Source organism: Dromaius novaehollandiae, chromosome 2, assembly GCF_036370855.1.
Source record: "Dromaius novaehollandiae isolate bDroNov1 chromosome 2, bDroNov1.hap1, whole genome shotgun sequence".
In the NCBI taxonomy this organism is placed as follows: domain Eukaryota; kingdom Metazoa; phylum Chordata; class Aves; order Casuariiformes; family Dromaiidae; genus Dromaius; species Dromaius novaehollandiae.
The window spans coordinates 11735931-11756462 of record NC_088099.1 but is presented as its reverse complement, the minus strand read 5'-3'; the positions used below and the strand labels follow the sequence as shown (position 1 = coordinate 11756462).

Sequence of the window (20532 nt, the reverse complement as noted above, 5' to 3'; positions counted from 1 at the left end):
AGATACTGTAAGCAGGTCATCCATTGTTTCTCTGCAAAGTTGACTGAGATCATAAAGGTATCAATAAACTTGTCTGCTTCCGCAGTTTGCACTAATTTTACTCAGATAAAACATTAGATCTATATTCTATATCTAATGATACAACTAACAGCTTTTATTAAAGGAAACTATTGGCTTCACATTTTAAAATTAACTGTGAGTTTCTGATACAGCATCCTTAAATGGAACATTTTTGTGTTATATTAAATCTGCCATTAGTATTCTCTAGCACTTCTGTTGGCAGTTGTAGAGGACCGTTTGACAAATCTGACACTGCCTGAATAAACTTTTTTCCTTGCTGTGAGAGGTGTTAGCATAGTCTCCTGAACGGAGTGCAGATCTGTGGCTTTCACGTCCAGCACATGGTGCAAATGGGTGTGACTACAGGACTGGAGCTTAAATTGGCATAAACAAACTCTGTATGTTGTCATCACATCAAAATGTGTATTTAAATCTTTGTTGAATACTTCCAGCCTTTTTGCTGTAAGTAGTTACCAGTAACCTTCAAGAGCCTGACAGATTAAGTTTTAGATGTCATCCCAGTCACTCAAATGAGTCTGTCTTTCTTTTCCTTCTATATTTCTATATTTCACAATGGGAAAAGGAGTAACTGGGTTTGACCATGCTAGAAAAACATGTCAAGGTGTGTTAACTAAGGTAAACCTCATTGCAACCTTTTCTTTCATGTGGACATATTTTGACATCTTTTATCTAGACTGAACAGGCTAAAAGTGAGACCTAGCTGTCCTCAGAGGGTATTAGACTCTCTGTCAGTATTACCAATATATGCAAGATGTCTGGAGAATGTAAAGGACTGAATTGTGACCATTTTATTTAAAATAATGTCTGGGTCAGTTAATACAGCATTATCTAATCTTAGCATGGATTAGCCCCAGGTTTATTAGATCACTTAAAAAAAACAGTATGTATGAGTTATAGGCTATGTGATTTGAATACATAGGGTCATACAAAGACACAGGAATGGAGAAAAAGAGCCTCAGGGATACTAAGGACATGATAATACCAATGCAACTTGTGCACTGGTAGAAGCATCATCAGTGGAAGAAGTATTCCCCTATTTGACCAGTTTCCTGAAGCATCCAGTCTAGGCCTCTGTCAAAGAAAACATCCTGGGTATGCTACTGCACGGCCTACCCAAGGCAAGTGGAGTCAAGTCGGTGAGGTCAGGACTGGCTCAGACAAACACTCTCTTGCATGTCTGTAATTGCCTTTAGAAAACAGAAGCATTACTGCTATCTGTGAAGCAGATCATTGTCCCAGACTAATGGATTGTTTGTCCTGACTCTAAATTGAATCTTTCCCTCGCAAGAAAATGTAACACAGGGCTGCCGTCTACCACTGCTTTTCTTGTGTGTCTGTGAGTCATGCTGTATTTATTTACATTACATTCTGCATTTTTTGGTCATTACTTTTTCCACAAGATGTGATTAAGAGACCAGTATTCCATAAAATAAATACAAAATCTTCTTCCATTGACTTCAAGTGAGAAGGACTGGGACTGAATATAAGCTGTTATTCTCTCTTGTAAAGCAAAGTGGGAATTTAATTTACAAATTGCAGACTGTCCACAGACACTGCACTTTATCTGTACACACTGAGAACGTTCACATGCAAAGACATGCGTATACTGGTGCACACTTAGGTAGCAAAGCATGGGGGTTTCTGCATTTATAAGGTTATCATCTCTCCCACTACAGTTAAGCAACTTTGAATAAGAAGAACTTCTTATTACTGTAATCAAAATTAATGATGCTACCATTATTAAAAGATACTATCTTTAAGACATTACTGGTCTCTTGTGTCTGGTGGCTCCTTTATGTCAAGGCACTTTACACTTATCTTCTTAGGATGATGGTTAGACTTAAAGTGAGTTGAAGGAGAACCTTGTAAGAAAAGGGATATAGTGAATTTGTTATGTATGTCAAAGGTTATTAAATACCATGAGGAATGTCAATTTTATTAGGTATATTTTTGGTAAATTCTATTTTATATTGTGCCATTTTAAAAATGTGTAGAAGCGCCAGAAGCCAAAAATAGGAAATAATTAAATTGTCCATATCATATAATCCATCTCTTTATCTCGGTTAATATTTATCCACTTACAAGTCAGTACTACAGTATTTTAGAAATGGCTGTTGTGGCGTTTCACTTAATTTTGCAAAAAGAAGGAACTAAGATTCTTTATTATACTTCAGTTTGCATTTGCTTGTTTCAGGATGTCTGAAGCATGGAACTAATTTTAATTTCCTAGACCCAATTCTGATTTTACATTGTTTACACAAATTAAGACATTCTGATAAGTTCTTACAGTGTGAATATTGGGATATTATGGAATGCACTGTGACACATATGTTATAAAAATGTAAGACCACAGATTTTTAACATACTTGCAAATAATCATATGTGAAGACTAGATTCCCTTATATATAGTATTACAGAAATACACTAGCCCTCAGAATAAACATGACCAGCAGTTATCTGCCATGATAATGATCAAAAATACCTTAGTAGTGATCAATTGTATTTTTCATTAAGAATAAAGTTGTTTTTTTTTTTTTAAAGTTAAGGGTCATAGCTGGTAAATAGCAGAACTTCTTTGGACAAAGAATCTAGTCCTATATCTTATTCAAAGCTTTTTATCTTTCCTATTCTTTTCAGCACTGAATTACCCTCTCACCCCTAGAGGTCCTTCCAAACCAAGGTTGAGGTTGAAAGATCAGCTGGGTAACACGGTCAACTTTGCCTAAAAAGCTTCTATGCTATGTCTATTCTGTAAATAAACAGAAAACTTCTGTCTCCTGAACTTAGTAAACATAACACTGAATTAACTTTAAAGGAAACATTAGCAGGAAAAGGTGTCTTTTCTAAGAAAACAGATCACAAGTGGGCATTAGAATAGATCTTACAAAAGAGGATGTTCAAGATAACACTAATGACACAAACATGGACTAATCCTCTTTATTTTTATATGCAGTCTTTTCATATCCCTTTAAAGCCCATTAACATTAGGTAGCCATAAAAAAAGAAACACTGTAGCATTAGGTCTTTAGCGTCTAGATTTCGGTTAAAGATTCTGTAAACCTTTCCATGAAATTGCTCTGAAAATCATAAGGGACTGATTTTTGCAGTGCCTAATCAGCTGCTGAGTTTTATTTGGGGATTATAGTTTGAATATTTTCCTCAAAAATTAGAGGTAAATTGTTGAATTTCAGTTTTGGAGTCAGTATTGCTCAAATAATGAAGTGAATATTTTACAGAGGCTAGCTATTCTTACTCCAGTTTTTGTTAGACTTTCAGAAAGTTTAGATGTATTTCATATGCATGACTTGAATCAGTTTGTGCTTTCAATACGGTTAGAAAATCTCAAAGGATTTCAGTGTTTACTCTGTGTTAACATATATTTTTTAATAAATGTATCATGTAGTATTAAATTCTGTTTTGATCAATTGCACTCATTTTACTCCTGGCAACCTTATTATTTTTTAACTAAGTTTGAAGATTTAAGACTAAATTTAAATTGGGAACTGGCAATTATGGTTCATACAGAATAGCAAATAGAAAATAAGGCCAACATACATACCTCGCTTGCCTAAAAGCCATTGATTTTCATGTGCTGTCAAATTTGGTATGGCTTTGCCTGTTTATTTTGCATTAATACAATATGAAGAGTCTATTTCTAAATGGTACTGTGTGAAATACAGAGTACTGATAAACATTTAATAGCTGTGATTAAGTCAATATTAATCAGAAGTAATTTCTTTCCCTTGGATTTCCATGGGCACAACACAGTGCAGATTTTAATCTTTTGACTTTTATTTTCTTTGGAATATTTTATAAATACATCTTTTTAGAATTGCAGAGAATATATTTTGCCAGTTTGGGACGTTGAGTCGTTAGGAGTTATATAGATCTTGCAGGCAAAATTAAGACACTTCTATTTACCTTCATATAGGAAATCTAAGTAACAGTATGTTTGCATCTACACTGAACATGGAGTTTGGTAAAACACCTCATGCTAATGATCTAAATTTTTTGTTCGCTTTTGAAAATCACAACACCTGAATTTAAATAGCTATAATTTTTAAAGTAATGGCTTCAAAATGTATTAGTCTTTAACTAGCTTTTCAATAGGTTGAGAAACAAGGTTAAGGTTCTCTCAGTAGAAAATCATAAAAAGTCTCTGAGCATTATAACATAAGACTAGTAAAATGATCTGAAGTGTGCTCATTAGCCACATTTCCAAGTGCAGAATAATTAAAAATATGTGCATTTTGTGTGCCAGGATGTAATATGATAAAGTAATTTCCATTGTGTAATTATTTTTTACTTACTTGTACTTAGTTTGAACAAAATGATCAAGGTCAGTGTTAAGGTAATGTTAAAGTACTCTTGGCTGATTAGCTACATATGCCTTCAAACTCAACTTATTCCTCTGTGTAGCTAATTCATGAATGTCCCTTTGTCAGATGACTGGCCAGCAGATACATTCAGTCCTATTGACAATGCAATCTATTGTGCTAGAGTAAGAGCACATAGGATTCCTGTTTTGATTTTAGTCAAATTATTTGTTGTAGGGGTCATGCATGTGTGCAGAATGCCTGAAACATTATTTTAAGTAATGTGTTTTGCTGGAGGAAGACAATCTCTTTTATTCTTCTAGTGGCTAGAAATGACGGGAGTTGTTTCACATCCAGCTTCCCTGACAGTTACTGTCAAGCTCAGAGTACATAGCTGGAGGCTAAATTAGGGACACATCAGTGTTACTGGACAACTAATGCTTTATTAGAAAGTTCATGCAGGATATGATTTTTTTTTTTTCTTCATTTAAAAATTCTGAAATCAGCTACAACTCAGGCGGGTCGAGTTTCAAAAGATTTAACCAAAGGAGATTTTCTGAAATCAAATCTAAACAGATTTTTCATGATCGTACAGAACGATAAAAGATACTTTATCTCTTCTTTCCTTTTTAATTGGACTTGTTCCATTCAATCAGATGCTATCTGAACCACAGCTGCTTTCTTTATACCACACTACACATCATTCCCTACTCTAATGGCTGAAGAATATTTAAAGTAATATTTTCAGTTCTGTAAATCAACACCTGCCATGCAAGTTTGTTTATAAACTGCAACAATTTGTGTAAGTTTATGTAGCTGAATGCACATTATAGAAAGAACCCCTACAACTACTGCTGGTGTTATTATACAATCATCCAGTTCTCAATTTGAGTAATGGGGTTTCATGATGCCTTCAAAAATTGACAAGAAGAAAGACCCTTGAGCTTTCAAACACAGTAAATATAACTGGTATAGTTCCATCTACTTCAGGAGGTGACATGTGGGTTATATATGGTGGGCATGACTCTTGAGAGAATGTAAATATGATGATTCCCGTATTTCCTGCCAGTGCTTTGGAACTGACCACTAGAAGCTTTATGAGGACCTGGATCATCTCAGTTAAAAGCTGTTAATAGCCAGGCCAGGAGAGAATTGAAGTAAAGGGTGTCTCTAGTGGGAATCCTCTTTTTGCTTCAGAGGATTTCAGGACCGTTCACTGTTCCCTTTGGCAGATGCAGTTAACTTTGGAAATTCCATGGTTAGACATGAAAATAATCTGAAAAATGCTGTTAACTAAATTTGTGTTGAATACTCTGCTGACACTGCCTGTAAATTCATTAAGCTCTTTTTCTTTCACTTTGAATGATTGAGAACAATTTTTTAAAGGCATATCCTTCATTTTTTTCTTTGTACATCATTACTTTTGTCCTTTAATTTGCTACCTTTGTAAACTGAAAGCCTCCAAAGTTGGGTACCCAGGCAAAATGATGGCAGATCATAGTCTAGGCTGGCCAGTCAAGAACAGACCTGAAAGAAACAATTTGTGCACTTTACCATGAGTACTGAGGGGTTATGAATTAGATAAAAACTCTCCAGGAAATTGTGTAGGTATTATTATGGATAGCTCAGTGCAGACTCCATGCAATATGCCTTATTGATACAATCAGCAGTTAGCATATAATTTCTAAGGGATGAAGGCCATTAGGCAAAAAATGTCATTCAATGATACTGTTCTCTCTTCATCTACTTATTTGAGTGTTGATTTCCATCTCAGGAAACAGAGGACACAAGTCAAAAAGGCAAGTTATGTGGTGTTGTAGTAAAAGAAGACATAGCTTAGGACATAAATTATAGGATAAAAATTGTGTTAGAGAAGGGCTTTTTACTCTTACAGTTCTTGTCAAAACTTCTTCTATAACTGATGCAATGTAAGGATACAATTAAGAAACCACAAATTTGAAATGGACATCTAGGTTTTCTTTAATATACTATCAAATCATTCTGCAGCACTAACGTCTGCAAGATAGCCTTTAAGAGAAAAGCGCAGGATATTTTCAACAAAAATAATATCTGCAGTTTCCAGCAGCTAGAATTGGAGCTGCGGTCATGATGGAATTTTAGACTTGGTGTGGATGGCGACTCCTTTCACCAGTGTCTCACTTTGAACACATGTGAATTGCAGCAGAAGAAATGAATTTGAAAGAATGAGGCTTACATGAAAACTTTCCTTAGTTTAACTCTGTGGTTTTGAACTAGGCTGAATTGGTGAAAATTCTCTTTAATTTGATTTAAATCAAGTTTATTTGAATTACCTTCATATCTAACTAGCCTATAAAGGGCTGTATATATAATCTATGTACACACACAGCTGTATATATATATTAAGGCCCCTTTATATTGTAAGAATGGTGTAACAGAAGATTCAAACCTGTAATTTTTCTATATTTATGTGTGAAAACAGTATTTTAAGCATAATTCAATCAGTTTCTCAATCAAGCTTCTGACACCTGATATTTCAGTAAATTTCCCTTCAAAAATATGAGAAATTTACTCCCTCACTTCCCAGTAATTTATTTGTACCAAACACTACTGTTTTCTTTTTTGATTAGTGTTCAGTAACTTTGAGATACTTGCTCATTACATTACATGCTGGCATCACTAGGACTCTGTGTAGTAACCAGTAATAATATGGTGGCTGCTAACAGAAGGACACATCACAAAACAGATTATTTGATCAGAAAGCGCAAAAAACTTACTTTCATATGACTAGGGATTAAAACCCTGGTGAGCTTCATCTGGCTACACTGTACACTATACACATCTGCATTTAAGCCAGATGGCTTGTGTCCTCTATACAGTCAAAGGAGATCTAGTCTTTGGAGCCTGGATGCAATTCATCTTATCCTAATGTCTTTGAATCACCACAGTGAACCAGATGAATCATAGCGTAAATGAGTCTGTTCTCCTCCATTAACTCCCTCTCTCTTGGGAGATGAAATGACTAGTTCTGAGGAGTTGCCTATCTTTTAGAAGGATTATATCCCACCATTATATGTATTAAGCAAAATGAGCCTTACCTCATTTGCTTTGCCTGGTCATCAGTAGTTATTTGAAAGGTTTTAAAAGAATATGTTTGTTTGTTTGTTTGTTTTGTGGTAGTATTACTGAGAAAGCAGACTTATGGTATCTGAAATCCCATGAAAGTTGGTCCTCAGTTAGAAAAATTTCAAACAAAATAAATGCCAGCCTTTGAATGGTGGCCTTCAGAAAAAGGTGGAAAATAGAATAAAGGAAGAAATCTTAATACAAATTAAAAAAAAATAATGTTGTATAATGCTTATATTGCATGATGGAAAACTGACCAAATCTGTGGAGAGACTCCTGGGGCAGATTCATATTGTCTAACTTTAGGTACACATCATCTGCATCTGCACTAGTCAGTCTAGGTTCACTTTGTATTTAATGGAGAAAAAGTAGGTGTTTTTGCTACATTATCCTTCTAAGTTATTTTAGATGCCTGTCTTAGGATGATATGAATCACTTAGGATGACATGAATCACCCTCTGTCTGCTTCTCTTCTTTGGTTATAAAGACAATCTAGATAGCTGGCTCAGATGAACCCACCCCTGCAAAATTCAGTGGCTGTTAAAGCATCTTCTACTTTACTGTGCTGTCCTGCACTTTATTCTAATGTATTTGGAGGAAGTAAACAGGAACTTTACATTCCTTGGCATGGAAAACATTTACCAGAAAATAAAATTGCTTACCCTAAGGTGAACTTTATAGACATATCCAAAAACTGTTCCCCCCAAAATGGAAAAAATGCTTGGTTGAATTACATAAAGCAGATAAATTTCATAGTGTTTTTACTCAGTGCAGTGGAATCTCGTAGGATTCCAAGAAGCGGGAAAGTAAAAGACAGATTGAGTTCAAATTGTTCTTGACGCGAAATAAAGCAGAATGTATAAGCAGGATCAAGGCTCTCCCTTGGAAACGCTGGTCTGACTGCAATTTCCTAATAATACTTCTGGTCCAGAATTGTTCCATAAACTTCACAGTGCATGCCATCTCCTGGCTATAGTGACCATGGCTCATTAGAGTTTGTAAATCAGTTGCTTCTGTGTTCTAAATTTATGAAAGTATAATAGGTGCCATCTCTGGGGCAGGAATAAGGGGAGGAAAATAATGTAGGATTAGTGCAATTCATTCTGAAAAGTAGGTGGGCAAATATGGAAAAAGTGAACAAATACAATGCAGACTAAATATGGATATAAATTTAATATACTTGGCACCAGCCAATTTACGTATTTCCTAAACAAATACCTCCAAGTCAAGACAAAAAATTAAGGAGATTATACAGTCTCTCTCCAGATCTGCTATGTCAATAAAAGGATTGCTATGTTAATAAAGGGACTGTTAACATCCTAGAAAATACAATTCATAGGCAAGAATGATATGATAACACAAGCAGTACTGTTTCAGAAATAATGAATTTGTTGAATTAATGAATAGTTACATCAGAAAAAGTGATCAGAAGGCAAGAGATTTGTTCTTGTCCATTCAGAATAGAAGCCAAATGTGAACTATTTCACCATACACGACAGGTTTTCTTATCTGGTGGGAATGGACTCAGCCATGTTCAGAACATCAAAGTAGATGCTAGAACAAATTTCCTGGGTCTTTCAGTCCTGTCCATGCCAGCATAGTCAACAGTCAGACTTTCCAATCGTTTGCATTCACATGCTTACCAGCCTATGTTTTAAAACCAGGAAGGATGAAATTGAACTTGCAAATCAAAATTCTTAAAGTTAATGTTTACTTGAGAGGTGTCTAATCACTAGTATGTGGAAACAGAGCTTGGTGTGGTTGCCCAAACATAGATATCCAGTGCCATTTGATGTGCCGCTGCCATTCCAGTAAAGAGGACCTTTGCCGCATCTGCCATACAGATGTCTAAGGCATCCCAAGTAGTACTAGATGACTACATGTAGGCAAGTCGGTACAGTTTGTTAATTAGGCCAATGGGGTTTTGCTTACCAAATGGAGATTTCTCCTTAAGGGTGAACTGAATGTTTCTTCTGACTGCATTTTCTCAGATCTTGATTCTGTAATCAGTATCTCTGGCTGCAGAAGGAAGGGAGCTAATAGGGATGTTGCTTTGAAAGGCAAAAAGATTGGGTAAACCAGATGATATTGTCAAATGTTGCAGATGAAATCTTGTGGGATGAGAATAGATCTCTGTCCTCTCTCAGTTGGTGACAAATTGTCACCCATGATTGCCAAAAAAGCTCTTCTCGTCCCATGTATGGACTTCAAATTCACTGGTACTTGACCCAGCATCTTTGTTTCAGTGCAATGAGTTTGCAGCTGCACTTTATTTCGTTTGGCCAGCAAAAAAGCCGTTTTGATACTGGGTTTGTTATTGCTTAGATGCTTTATAGCTAGAATGTTGTTTCTGTATATTTGGGTTTCCTTTATGATTTGAGTGGAGAAAATGAATATCAGTGAATAGAAGTATTCTCTACTGATCAGTAAAATGCATGCTTTTGATTGACTGTGATTTAAAACATTTAAGACATTAAATGCTAAGGACACGGTATTGATATAACTTACCTGAATTTACTTACATCATTAAATGAGATAGTAAGATGTGCAATAGGTATGCATTTATGTATGCTATACAACCCAGATTAGTCTCTCAGAATGATAAGATATTTTTTCATATACAAAATGGAGTTTTTGAAATCCACTCCGTGCAGTGGATACAGAAACCAGTTGGCTGAATTAATAATAAAGGATGTTATGACTCATTTTTCGAAAATTAATGCTATATTCAGTATCAGGTAGAAGCCAAGTACTTGAGTAATGAGTTCTCAAAAATGTCAAACATGTTTAAGAATAGCTACTTTCTCTTGTTGAAAGGAAATGTGCAAGTTCAGATTACTTCTTATAGTTGCTGGACTCTGATCTCTTGAAAATACGGGATAGGTAGTCACTAGCAACAGAACTGCATAAACAAAATTGCTATTTTACAAATTTCATTGTAATTCTAATTACAACTTTATTGTAAGCAAGCTTATTTTATTAATTCAAATATTTTATGCATCCCTGCATCAGAATAATGATGTTTCTAGAACTGCCAGCTTCCCAATACTTACTGTGTACCAGAGTGTGGTGTATAGAGGTCCTTACAAGATCTACAGAAAAAGGAGTTCATGACAAATGGCAACAGAGAGAAAGTGAGCACAAGAGAATTTTGAAAGAAGTAAGGAGGAGGAGTGAAATGAGGATATCTAATGGGCAGGTGGCAGGAGGTAGTCTTAAGTCTGGAGTATAGAGACCATGTGAGTTACAGAAAAGCATACAGTTTGATCAGGTTAGTTATCTGTTAATACTAAATGCATGAGTTCGCATATGCCAAACTCACATGTGTGCTGTCTTGGAGTTATTTCTGCTTAATCAGGCAAACCTGACTCTTTCTTTGGAGCAGATCTTATAACCAGCTCGTATCACATTTTGACCGCTCTGTGGCAGAGAGAGACCTTACAGCTGCTTTAGGTTTTTCTAGCATAGTGAGAAACTTGAATGGGTACCAATCTTTGACTATTCTTGGGAGGGAGGAAGTCATTTCTGCTCAGGACTGTGGATCAGGACACAATTTGCATCAGAACTCCTGGTTTGCCTACTTACTTTTGAGGGCTATTAACAAATACAAATTACAAGAGTGCAGGGGTTCCTTTATCACGTCAGGATTCGTTAAGCTACTTGGTAATTCCCAGGACAAAAGATGAGAGTGGTGTAAAGTTGTCCCTCTGTCCACTGTCACTAGGTGTTGTGTGCGTGGCTTTAGCATCCCTATAGAGACCTCTGTGTCTGCTCTGCAGTATCGTAATGATTTTTGTTTTGATTTGGATAACAGCGTTACTATGAAAAGGACAGCTCTGCTAATCAGATTTTCCTGTGAAAGTGAAAAAGAAACCTTCCAATCAGTATTTAAACTAAGCAGATCTATTGTTGTTGCAACTTATTTTGCAAATGACATTTATTTCCCTCAAATTTATGATATTTACGTGATGAGTGTTAAGAACTTTTGATTTAGAGGCCCTTCAAATTTATATTTGTACACTTGGTAGAAATGGCTTTAATGTGGCCTGCAAATGCCAACAAGATGACAACTAATAAACCTACTGTGGAACTGCTGTGCATTAGTTACAAGTTTCACAGGAGCTGCTTTATTTGCTACTCCTGATGTGCACAAGGTCAGGAAATAAAATTCTTTTCTTCCAGAGTACTGATGATAGGTACATGAGGCTGCCAAAGTGTTAAGCCATTAAGTGTTAAGCATTACCCTCTTTCCATGATTTTGGAGAGGAGGTCAGGCTGAATGAAAGAAGGGAGGTGCCCAATGTATTTGCAGCATTCCTGGTGCCATGGAAGAAGCCTGTTATGGGCTGTTATAATTGCTGCTGAGAAATGCTTTATCACTCAGTTCCCGGAAAACTGCCTGGGGACTGGCTGATGTTCCTTTTGCTGTGACACAAGCCAGTTAAAGAAGCATAGGGTGCTAAAGTGCTAAAGTGCTTGTCTCTAGGCATTGCTTTCAGAGCTGTTCAAAAATTGACAGAATTGGGGAATATAATTCTACCACTCTATCAAGGAATTGAAGGGTAAATCCAGGTTAAAATGTGCCAAATAGAGAGAGGTGGAAGGGGTGAATAAATAAATGCATAAATTGGAAAGTAGGAGACAGACATTGCACCTAATCAAAATTTTGAAATTCTGTCTGTATAACATGGCACATTCTACACTGTTATTAAAAACTTAAACAGTTAATTCCATAAAAGAGTAAATAACTCTACAGCTTTAATATTTTATCTAGCTTCCATGGAAAGTAATTTCAGTCTAATGACTTCATTGTAAGCATAAGTCAAGAAGCAGCTTAATTCTGACATTATTTAGCATAATTTTTCTTGATGTTCTCATTCCAAATATGATTTAGTGTCATAATATGTGGCTGGTAAATTTACAGATAACTACAGTTAACCAGCAGACCATGCTCTTTAATCTGCTTTTTCTTTGTGGAAAAATGACTTTCCAAGCTTTAACAAATAATTTTAATAAAGACATGAAGGGTTGTTTGGGTCAAAATTTAATGAAATATTTGAACATATGGAATAGGAAATTAAAGGGACTTAAACATGTCTTTAGACTTAAACTGATATATAAATGCATTACTGAGTACACTGGAGGAGAAGGACTGAGAGATTATCTCTTTCAGAGATAATCCGTTCTTTCAAACAGTGGCTCATTCTTCCTAGTTTGATAGTAGTTACGGAAGTTTATGAATCTCATACTTGCTTTGACCTCAAGGACATGGAATAATCAGCTGAAATTGTATCAGCTTGTATGTCTAAGTTTCAAGGTTCTGAGGCTGAATTTTCTACTAAGGTCAATTGGCTTGAGATGTTGTAATGCAAAAATATATTGGAGTAAAGATATTACACATTCTCCCCATGTCATGTAGCCCAAGGGATGAAAATAATGTGATGTGTGACTTCTAGTCTTCAGATTTAATGGAAAATGATATCGTTTTGCAGTCAGTTTTACATATCAGTAAGTGGTTTCTGTATACATATTTTTCTGTGCAGGTCAACTTCTATGTAAGGGTGAAAGCAATTTATACCCTTGGACATAGTGTTTCTCTGATCGCTCTTACAACAGGAAGTATAATTCTTTGTCTTTTCAGGTACGTATTTTTCATGAGTAAATGAGAACAATGATAAGACAGCATTAGCAGTTGTCCGATAACTGATTGCTCAGATATTTAGAAAATGCATTGTGTTTAGACTTTGCTCAATTAAATAGGTGACAGTAATGTAATGATAACTTGATTTTTGGTAGCATCAGTCATATTAAAAAATTCCAAAGCACTTCACAAATTTACAGAGATTGCAACCTATATAAAAAAGAATAGTAATTTTGGTATGGATTAAATAAATCATTTTTGACTTGCATATCAAAATCAACACCTTGAATTACTCTTGAACATAAGTAGGAAGCTGGTCTTAACATTGAACAAGAGGACATCCATATTTGCAGAAGCTTCTGAATGGTCTCCAGGGGTAATATAATTGAAGGTAACCATTAATTTAAAGGTATGGATGATTGTGCTGAAGGAAAATGCTGGGTGTGCAAAGTTTTGCTTAAGCAGTGCTGGGAAAGGCACTGTTATCTTTTCATTTTGCCTAAGATTCCAGTAGTTAGATATCTGAGACTGAAATCAGACCGTTACTGCTAAAAGAAAGGACAAAACGGTATTATCAGTATTACAGTTCTTCTCAGTCTCTCAGCTTCATGCCTTTATGTTTCACTTCTGCCTATCTAATAGAATAGTCAATATATTCTCCATCATAATCCTTGTACAACTTTCCTGTCCCACTCTCCGCCAAGTACTAAGAATATGAAGAAAATGCATCACATGGGTTTGCTACAAAAGAAGTACATGTAAATATAAGGAGGAGGAGTAGTAAGGAGCTGCATGTTTGTCAGAGCATCAGTCCTCTGATGAGCTATTCCTATGGCTTATTCTGTAAACCTTTGAGAGTGCCATTGAATTGTCTCAATAATTAAATATTCAGAGCGGATACATGACCCATGATTATCTTTTGGGATATCTTTGAAAAAAATGAATGGAATGATTCATGGTAATCTTCTTTATCCCAGCAAAGATCTTACAGGCAAATCACTCATATTCCAAACTGCTAAAACCCAGTGGACACATCTAAGGCAGTAAGTATATCATAGACACCTGAATGTTGTCCTTCACCAGAAGTCAGTCATTTGGTGAGAATAAGGCACATCTTCATTTTGCTGACATCCAGTTAGTATCTGTCCAGACTTAAAACAAACATCGTTACAGTTTTATAAGAAACATCTTGATAAATGTATTCTTAATAATTGTACAAAAGGTAGATCAAAAATTTCAGAGGTGTACTCAAGTCTTGCAACTTTAGGCATAATTTAAATACGCAGGTCTAAGAGCCTGATCTCCCCAATCCCGCTATTGAGTCAGTGGAAAGACAGACTTTTTTGTGGGGGATTATAAGGTCTTCCCAGTCTCCTTCTGAAAGAGCTTGTTTCTCTCTGTTAACTGTACAGGGAGTTCAGGGGAATTGGCCTCCTAACATAGTAAGCTAAATTAGGAACCCAGATTGGTTTTCAAATACCCTGGCCAGTATGCAGTTTCCCAAGCAGGTAATAGAGAGACACTTACTTGTGAAGCCTGCAGCTGAAGCAATTGTAAGCTATCAACAGTAGGAGTGAATACAAAACAGTATGGGTGTGTGTCTCTGACACGTTATATGGCATCCCATACATTTCATTCATTTTTAAGGATAGAGTTTGGAAAATAGAGATGTGTCTTCAAGGTTTAACTTTCCCCTGTTCAGCTGGTAATACCTCCTGTTCTAAGTACAGTTTGCCCTGAAAGGTCCCAAGGTTCTTTACAAACAGTGCCAATATACTGTTCGTAAAGATCATTCATTCACCCCTGAAATACACCCTCCTTTGAATGTAACCATCACGCTTTCATTCTGTTGTGTTTAAAAAGAAGAGCAAAGAATAACTTCTCCAAATGAAACTAAGGGTGCTTTTGGTAGTTAAGTAGTGCGTTAAAAATTGGAAGATATTAAAGCAGTAGGGAAGTGAAAATCCCAGCTTCATCCAGCAGAATTAGGATTTGAATGCTGGATAGTAGTAAAACAAGAGTTTTTTTTAAATTGTGCATTTCTGGAGTTGTATATGGGCGCTTCAAATTGTATTGTATTTAATCCTGAATTTCTGCAGTGCTATTTTATGAAAGAAAACATGGGATAAAGTGAATTTTAATTTCACTGTAGGTATTGTATTCATGATGAAGACGTGGAAATTCTTACTTAAGTATGGATTTCTGCAGTCCATTATATATTGTCATATACCATCTGGCAGAACAGATACAGCCTCAGGGCTTTATAGTTGTTTAAAATATCAGCTGTAAGCACACTGGAAGCAGACCTGTTGGGTGGGGAAAGGAAAGCTGTCTCTGAAAGTTTCCATGCCATTGCAAGATTCTCCTTTTCATTTCTTCTAGAGATGATAGTTACTGTACTTGATTTTAATCTTTACAGAAACATCATATGAATTCCCATTATTAATATCTGTAAAGGACAGATTTACAAGCATTGTAAAAGGAAAGGTTTTTATATCTGGCTAATCTTTTAATGTTTTTTAATAACAGAGACATAGAACATAAATGTCTGAAAATATCTTGCTAGACCATGCTGACAGCATTTTTCAAGTTGCTGTGGTGTCACTCCCCACACTCTACGTACTTATTATAATTAAAACATATTGGAAACTTTCTGTCAAAATGCTTTTGGAGGTTGCCAGTTTGTCAAATGCCAGGCACATCCTGATTTCTGCAAAGTTCATATATAAACATCAAAAGTAACAATTTTGTGATATAGTCAAAAGAAGTTGCTTTGCTCTTAGAATCCAGATTTCTTTCTTCATGATTTTCAATGTCCAAGTTTTAAGATACCATAGAGTTTTATAAAAGTGGAAATCAAAATAATTTAAAAATAAATAGTATTTTTCAGATATTTTAAAACATACTGTTTTGTTCTGACTCAGAATGAAAACAAATTGTAGAACAGCATATTTCTACATAACACTAAAATTTTCATTACCAAATACCTCTTACTGTTCCTTTGGAAGTACTCCTGTATAACAAAGCCTTCCAAATAAAATGTCAGTTTTTTAATATGTCTATCTTAGCAAGGAGAAAAATGTGAATCTCCATCATTTCTATTAGATGCTTGCTGTCATGTAAATCAACTGTCTGTAAACATTCCTTACATGATAGTTTTCTATCATGGGTTAGCCTTATCAAAGACATAAGAGTGATAGTTTTTGTGTCATTCTTAAAGAACAACATTTATCATCATATATAACCCTGAATAAAAAGACTTTCTTGCCCAGTACCTCCCAAGTGTTCATATGACAGCCTTATATAGATCCAGCATTTATTATTTCAACTACTAAATGTGACAAGGAACTAAATTCTAAATTAATTACTCAAGAAAAATATTTTGCTCCCATGCCTCTCTTGCATGTATCTCTGAGTTCCATAGAAGCATATTATGCCATGTAACATAATAGCGATACCTCTGTTTTTTCGCAGAACCTGATTCAGGAAAGCACATGCATAGCCACAGAAATAATTGGAGTTTTAACAACTGCTTTAATTTCAACCTGATATTATGCCCTTTGTAAACTGCAGGCTAGCAAAATGGATCTATTATTTATTTATTTCCTAGCATTCCTTGGCTGGAAATGCTACACACTGTAATTAGCCTTGCTTTTATAGTTTCAGATAGGTTATTCAATGTGTTTCCATACAAATCTACAGCTGGAGACTACTTGGAAGCTGACACTGCACAGAACGGAGCAACTAGCCGTAACAGCGTATTGCATCTTCGTTCTTTCATTGGTTATCATACTGGCTAAGATGCCCTAGCTTCTGACTTATTTTCAGGTGCAGTTCAAGGTGCTGGTTTTGACCAAAAAAAGCCTCTCAGCAATTTGGTTTCTGGGAATTTGCTATAACATATCTGTGTTAAATGGGAAGATTTGGAAGAGAATGTGTTTTAAGTGAAAGACCCTCAAGTGCTAAATCACTTCCCCCTAGCGCTTATTCACTTGGAGTATTAAATTCCTCATTTGTGTGTCAGGCTTTCACATGGCTGCTGGACAAAAGAAGAGAAGCTTTATATCTCACTGGACAGAAAGGATATGTAATCTAATGTTTTGCGGGCATTTTTAATTGTTCATACATATATTCACATCATAGAATGAAAAGCCATTATATAGGAAAATGCAGGAATTAAAGGAATAAAAAATTAAACAAGAAAATAATAAGTGAGAGCATGTCTGAAACACATCCAGGTTAATCAAGATTTTATCTGCAAGAAAAAGACTGGAATGAAGTGTGGGAGAAATGCTATTGGGATCTTTTGGTCTGTGATACTGAAAAGGAGTCAAAGATGCTTTATTTGGATATTTTGGACAGAAAATAATAATAAAAGAAAACAGGAAGGCAGCACTGACAATATGCAGAGGAGGAGAGGGTAGGTGCTTACTCAAGGTTCATGTCACTAAGAAAGACAGAGTAATAGAAGTCTGTTCAAAAGGCTTTCTGTCTTGAAATCTAAAATGCCTATTTTTAAATCTCTTCTTAGAAAACTTCATTGTACTCGGAACTACATCCATCTGAACCTGTTCCTCTCTTTCATTCTAAGAGCAATCTCTGTTTTAGTCAAGGATGATATTCTCTATTCCAGCTCCAACACAGCTCACTGTCCAGAGGATCAAACCTCATGGGTAATAAACCTCTTTTGCTACCTGGTGTGATACTGTTGCCTCACTACATTTTCCTCCTGGATGCTTTTGAATGTTTAGGAATACCAAGCTGTCGCTGTAGAGAATTCTGTAGAGAATATAATGGCTGGGTCTGTAGGCGCAAAGCAGGCCTTTGGACTGCCAGGGGTAATCAAAAGTTCTTAGACCTTTGAAAGATTAGTCCATGGACCCTCAAAATACTATTTGTTTTCTGCAATTTCCTTTCTTCTCCAGTTATTCTTGGCTGCACCCTGATACTACCCTATTTGAATTTGTCATTTTTTGCCTAATTTCTTATGCATTACTTCTGGGATTACCAGCTCAGTAAAGCTGCTTTGTCGTGCATTGGCTGGATCCCACCTCTGGTACATAGGAGTGTGGAGGGTTTGCCCCTTCAGCCCTTGTGTGCGCTCCACAGCTCTGTTGCAGGTGCAGATTCTTAAAAGCACCCAATTTAAAATAGAATGCAACTAGGTCCTGGAACTGAATCACACAGATCTAGAATTTTGGCTGACTTTAATGACAGATACCTTCACTATTCAGCATCTGGAAACAGACCTGATACAGGCTTAACTACAACAGGGAGGGAAAATGTTTTGGTGTAGATGTGTAAGTCAAGAATATAATACAGAGGAGTATATGCAGTAAATGTGTATTACAACTTAAGAGGGAATACAAAAATTTTAGGCATTAAGTGTTGATCTGATTGTAAGCATCAAAACAAGTTTCAATTGTCATTTTGAAATATTTAATTTTCCCCTGTTAAAGTTTCTGACCTGTTACCACTCTGCAATGGATATCCCTTCAAAGTGCTGCGGCAAGATTAGTTAGTCACTGAGCAGGATGACTGAATTAAGCTGCTTCTCTGGGCTTCTGTCTTTCTCACTGGGAGAGAAATAGTCCTTTGCAGAGGGCAGCTTGTCTCATCTATTTTAAGACTCGCTCTGGACATGCCTGTCTCTCTTCACAAGCTGTAGAAGAAGCTAGCTAGCTAGTATGTGGCTAGCTTAGACAAGAAACTTTGCTTTAGGCAGCTAAAATTAGGTGAAATGAATTTAAGCCTTAGGGTCTTATTTAGTTGCCTGAATATAGGCATGTAGTGCTACTTGGGATGTCCTGAGATATCCAAGATATCCACGTGGGGCCGACAGGGAGACCTATGCCCTTCTGGCCAGGCAGCTGGAGTCAGGGGTACCTTAAGGCATCTGACACAGTAGTGGATACCTATGTTTAGACAAAGGAATCAATCACTAAATGAATGAGATACCTAGGTAGGGCATTTGGCACACTTGGATTTTTAATAGAAGCAGCGGAGGTACGAGGTGTTTTAGAGTGGGGAGAGAGTAAAGCAGGCAGAAACTAGGAGAAATCACTGTATAATATTTGCATATAATTGCATTCACCATATCACCACATTTCTCAGTGCAGTCTCAGCAGAAATATTTTTATGTTCAATTCTCACCTCCCAAACTCCTCCTGGGAAGTACCAAAGTAGCAGCAGCCAGCACTGTGGAACATCAGCAGCACAGATTTCTGAAAATTAATTCTGCAGAGCAGCATACGGACTATGACTACACTGGGACTTCAGTTTATCTTATATGTTTGTGTGTCTTATTAATTAAGAAACACTAGAGCATTTTGTAAAGAGAAAACATCATTTTTAAAAATCCACTCAACTTTTTCTTCTAAGTTTACTTGGGATATTCATGATACAAAGTTAGATTTTTCATTGTTTCCTTTCTAGCCTTTAAAAATTCATAGAGCAATTTCTTTATTAATTTTTAATATGTTATGAAGCTCGAGTACAGTTTTGAAAAATTTATACAGCTGGATTTTTATGTATTTATTAGCCATTTAACAGCTGGTGATTTAATCTAATAGCCATTCATTAACCAACTATTGCAAGTATGTACATGTATTGATAACCATCACCTTTTAGAATATTTATGCTATGATGTTTTCAAAATTTCTAAGTGATTTAGTTAGGAGCCATCTAAAATTTCTATAATAAAGGGGTTTTTTATATATATACCATAATCTTTCAAATGTATCATTTGCTTTTATGGTTAACTGAGGAAAAACTTTTTCTACTGGACCTGGATTACAAATATTATGTGGAGAATTAAAACTTACAGGAAATATTACTAACGAAATAATACAGCATCTTTCTTGCAACGAGTTTCATCCCTGTTCTCACATTTCAGGTGGGCTGCAAGGCTATTTTGGTATTTTTTCAGTATGGTGTTATGGCAAACTTTTACTGGCTCTTAGTTGAAGGACTTTACCTCCACATCCTCCTTGTGCTAATATTCTCCCCCAACAGACATTTCACAGTCTATCTGCTGATTGGATGGGGTAAGAACTTAAGTACCTTCCAATAATAGTCTTTTTTCTTTACCTGTGTATTAGCTAGGTTCAGTATTTCAACCGAGGCAATGATGCGGTTCCTATTAGAGGACTCTGGTCCATGGGGTGACTCCTCAGGCTCGTTAGTTACTCAGTTCAGCTTCTCCAGCGTAGGTACGGCCACTGCAGCAGGGGGGAGAGCAGGCACAAAACCTCCGTGCTCGTCCCCCAGGTCACTGCTAAGCCTGTAGGCAGCCAGGGCCCATGATCTTCTACCTGTTCGCCTGCTCTTTGGTGCGGTTCTCACCTGTGCCAATTTGCACTCCTTGACATTGCCTAGGGGTGGTTCAGG

At 36.1% G+C, this 20532-nt stretch overlaps 1 protein-coding gene across 3 annotated transcripts in view; it reads left to right on the top strand.

The window, feature by feature from the left end:
- VIPR2 (vasoactive intestinal peptide receptor 2) overlaps positions 1–20532 on the top strand; it is a 65603-nt gene that overhangs the window by 26874 nt on the left and 18197 nt on the right. For 2 of the 3 annotated variants that reach the window (XM_064505757.1, XM_064505758.1), the window contains 3 exons: positions 13046–13143; positions 17675–17816; positions 20039–20189. In XM_064505757.1, the coding sequence (XP_064361827.1) occupies positions 13046–13143; positions 17675–17816; positions 20039–20189 (391 nt within the window). The remainder of the gene's footprint in view (positions 1–13045; positions 13144–17674; positions 17817–20038; positions 20190–20532) is intronic. The other variant, XM_064505759.1, reaches the window with a different exon arrangement.